At 35.6% G+C, this 4,233-nt stretch overlaps 1 protein-coding gene across 2 annotated transcripts; it reads left to right on the top strand.

The window, feature by feature from the left end:
* The first annotated feature begins 1,345 nt into the window (after nt 1–1,345).
* On the top strand, nt 1,346–3,264 carry LOC137721048 (transcription factor bHLH93-like). Of its 2 annotated transcripts, none has more exons than XM_068460169.1 (4): nt 1,346–2,169; nt 2,427–2,597; nt 2,704–2,871; nt 2,992–3,264. In XM_068460169.1, exons 1-4 carry the CDS (start codon nt 1,462–1,464, stop codon nt 3,043–3,045), a joined length of 1,101 nt encoding a protein of 366 aa, XP_068316270.1. In that variant the 5' UTR covers nt 1,346–1,461; the 3' UTR covers nt 3,046–3,264. The 2 variants fall into 2 exon arrangements, with proteins under 2 accessions (XP_068316270.1, XP_068316269.1); XM_068460168.1 differs by having other exon boundaries at nt 1,349–2,169; nt 2,959–3,264.
* Nucleotides 3,265–4,233: the final 969 nt, after the last annotated feature.

Genomic DNA, 4,233 nt, shown 5'->3' with positions numbered 1-4,233 from the left:
AAGTATGGTACAAACAAGATCTTTTATAATGGAGTTCCTCCTTAATCCTTAAAGAGCCAAGTCTTTCTCTCTGTGAAAAAAAAAATTAAAAAATAAAAAATAAAAAACATTTTCTTTGTTGTATCCAATCCAATCATACCAAAAGAGCCAACAAACGTTAAAATATTAAAGTGAAATTAGCTCCCCTCTTTTTTTCCTTCACTTTATTCACTTCTTATTTGAACGATCATAATTAAATCATGTCAACATTTTATGTTATTTTTTTTTATAGAGAAAGAAAGATAAAATAAAAAATGCGAGAAGTAGAGAGAAAAGGGTAAGGGAACACGAGGGGGCTAAGAACTTATTATGGGGTGTGCTATCCACATATCACTTTTTACTTTTTACACATCCTTGTTAATTTTTATCTGTTGATCTTCGTCAATTCATCCGATTCGATGGCTGAAAATTAAAATAGTGTGTGATAAATAAAAAAGGAATATGTAGATATCACACCCCCTATATTTATTTTCGCAAGACGCGTGCGCATGCAAACCTTGTTTCCTGTTTCCTTGATTATTCCTTAAGCCAGGACATGATAGATAGTTAATTAGGTTACTTGCACTAATCACATAGAACAAATTGAACAAATAGACAAATTAAATTGTTAATTTCAATTAGGGACAATTATGCGTATTTATCCATGACAAGTTACGCGTATCTGCATGTACATCCAGTCCTATTGAGAACTTATAGAAAAATAAACGCCTGACAATCTGATGCTAATGCATCCTTTTTCGGATCAGACAGATTTGTGGGCCAAACTTTTGAATTTTTAAATTATAAATTTGTCTGATTATTAATTTGATGAAAAGGACATAAATTCACCTTGAGATTTGAGTAGGAGAGAGAGAAAGAGAATGAAGAGAGGAAAAAGCAGATTCCATTTCAATCTTTAGGGCTATAGCTTTAGCTCTATGTAATGCATTATATTTTTATAATGCATTCTGGTGTGTAAAGTTTACGTGTAACTTGTTATCATCTGAAGTTATCAATAAAATGTCATGTGTAGAAGATTTATACATAATTTTATAAGTCTGTTTCACAATAACATTATTTTTAAAAGACATATGTAGCTTGGTGTTAGTAGTAGTCCACAACGTCACGGTAGTGGCAAGTTCGACCCATGACAATCTCTCTTTGATGTGAAATGAGTGTATATATATACACACATATATATATAGACACACATATCCAATTTAAAGGGATTTTTATTTTAAGAGAAATTAATTATGAAATTCACTTTATATCAATTCAAATATTTCGTTTATTTGTCTATTACACCTAATAAAATATTACCTAATTCAAAATCGTTGGAGACATTTAATTAAGTGCAAAAAATTGCCAACGTTGTGTGTATATATCTATATGTGTGTGTGTGTGCGTGTGTGTATACTTTCAACTTTTAAGTGCAACTAGTTCATGTTCTTAAGCCTCTTCTCTAGATTTCCTAGTAACTATTCCTTGAGCAGTGTGGAGAGAGAGATGGAGCTTAGCGAACATGGTTTCTTAGAGGAACTGCTACTCGCTCCAAGAAGAGACAGTTGGAGCAGCTTCAACTCTGGATTGAATGAGTTATTTCCCATCAATGGATGGAGTTTAGATTCTTTTGAAGAGAACCCAGTTCTGGTTTCCTCACTTAATCCTCAATTTGTCGGATTCTCCACACAATCAAGCTTTGAAGAATGCCCCTTCACCACCACCACTACTGCCTCCTCCTCCTCCTACCCTTTTGTCGTTGATGGGCTCTGTGCAGTCCCAGAGATCAATGGCACTACTACCCCTCCTCCATTTCCACCACCAGATCATCAAGATTACCCTCCAATGGTGGAAGATGAAGAGTTTGGTAATTTTCTTGGGAGTGAAAACCACAGCAGCTGCTTGGAGTTGGAAGAAAGCAAGAACAATGATAATCTCAGTACTTGCAAAGTTGAGATGGACCAGCAAGCAGCAGATCATCACATTATTCCTTCAGCTTTTACCATGGGATTGTGTGGTGAAAAGAGAAGCAGTAAGTCTAAGAAGTTAGAAGGGCAGCCTTCAAAGAATCTTATGGCAGAGAGAAGAAGAAGGAAGCGCTTGAATGACCGCCTTTCCATGCTCAGATCAATTGTCCCAAAGATTAGCAAGGTGATCCAACTTTTCCATTTGTCCAAGTTTCAATCTTCTTTTTATTTTTATGTTTTAAAATGGTGGCATTTCATTGTTTTTGTTGTTTCAATCATGTTAACTTTCTGAAAGATGGAGAGCGTGAAAATCACTAACTAAACTTTACTTTTTATCTGCTTCTGATGCTGCGCAAATTTTCCCTACAAGTTTTGACAATTTGTGTGAATTACTATTTGGTAAAGATTAATTGAAGGGTTAATAAATGTGAAAAATGGCAGATGGACAGAACATCTATACTTGGAGACACAATAGATTATATGAAAGAGCTTTTGGAAAGGATCAATAAGTTGCAAGAAGAAGGAACTGAAGAGGGTACCAATCAAATCAGCTTAATGGGCACCTCCAAGGACCTAAACTCAAGTGAGGTACAAGTCAGAAATTCCCCAAAGGTAAAATCAATTACTTCAATCTCTCTCTCTCTCTCTCTCTCTCTCTCTCTCTCTCTCTCTCTCTCTTCCCTCTCCCTCTCTAACTTTTGCCTCATTGGATATACAGTTTGATGTGGAGATGAGAGATGGCGATACCAGGATAGACATATGCTGTGCAGCCAAGCCAGGATTGCTGCTGTCAACAGTGAACACTATAGAAGCATTAGGGCTTGAGATTAAACAGTGTGTTATAAGTTGCTTCAATGATTTTTCAATGCAAGCTTCATGTTCTGAGGTTTGTCCGTAACTTTATTTTTTTACAATTAAAATCCACTAATCTTTGGTTTTTAATAATTAATCAAGTGTTTCTAATGATATTTAGGGAGCTGAGCAGATAAATTTGTTAAGTCCTCAGGATATAAAGCAAGCATTGTTCAGAAATGCAGGATATGGAGGAAGATGTTTGTAGGAACAAGGGATGCAAATTGCAAAAGGAAAAAGGGGTTGCTTAGAATTAAGTTGTGGATCTAGGACTTAGGAGGGAGATGGATTCTGACATGACTCCATGAGATTTTCCAAATAATATTTGTCTATTTTCCAATAATTATGCATTTATCAAATGATCCATCTTGCAGCCTATTCTGTATTATCTACTCAATTTGATGTATATATCTTTCAATTTAGGGGATTTTCTCATATTGCATCAGTGTGACATCTGTGGTGGTTGGATCTTTTGACCGCTGTATCATTGGCCGCACATGTAACGCTCCATTCATCATGTTTGTCATACATCATAGCATAGTAAAACTTTCGCTAATTAAGGTACATGTGAACAAATCTTGTCTTCTTGACCAAAGAATATGCGAAGAATATCTAAAGCGCCAGCAATGATAAAACTACACAGAAGCCACAGCAACCTTAAGAATTCCATTCACCAACACACAAAAAACATATCTTGCTCACAGGATGTCATCAAATATTCTTTTCCCATCATGTCCAAGGCTTAAGGCCCAAACATTTGGTTTTTTTTCTTTCGCTAGACATAATGTTGTGACGAAATGAGGATGGTACATGTTGAACAGATTAACAAAGGATTCGGATTCGGATCATTTGCTTGGATTTTTGTATGCCGGGATCTGCTTCACATCCCTTCGATTGCCTTAATCGGACGCAATCCCTTACTTCCAATCAAACTAACCAGGGTTCGTTTCGACGGTATGAGTGTCATGATAAGGACAATGTTTTCTCAACAATTTTTGTTTTGAACGTGCAATTTAGATTCACAGGTTGAAATTTCACTATCATACATGGGCAAACCTTCTTAGAATGACAAAGATTAGCAGAATTGAAGCCCAAATTGACGCAAAAATACACAAAATCAGATTGATAGGCTCAAGTTAGTCAAATATTAGCCGACATATCTCAACCTTCACTGTCTTCCATTCTGTTATATGTGTTAGCTAAACTAAAAATTAGATGCTACTTACAAGTATTTAGTACAATCTCCGTCTAACGACCAGATATGGACTCCTAGTATAAATACAGAGTCGCATGAATTATACCTGGCAATAAGATGGTAATTGTGCTAAATACCTGTAACTATTGTCATCATTCTCGAATTTTAAATGCATAGCAGAACTTCAAAATTTACAGAACT

Source organism: Pyrus communis, chromosome 16 (assembly GCF_963583255.1).
Source record: "Pyrus communis chromosome 16, drPyrComm1.1, whole genome shotgun sequence".
Taxonomy (NCBI): Eukaryota; Viridiplantae; Streptophyta; class Magnoliopsida; order Rosales; family Rosaceae; genus Pyrus; species Pyrus communis.
Note: the sequence above shows the minus strand (reverse complement) of the source record. Positions and strands in the feature narration are given on the sequence as shown.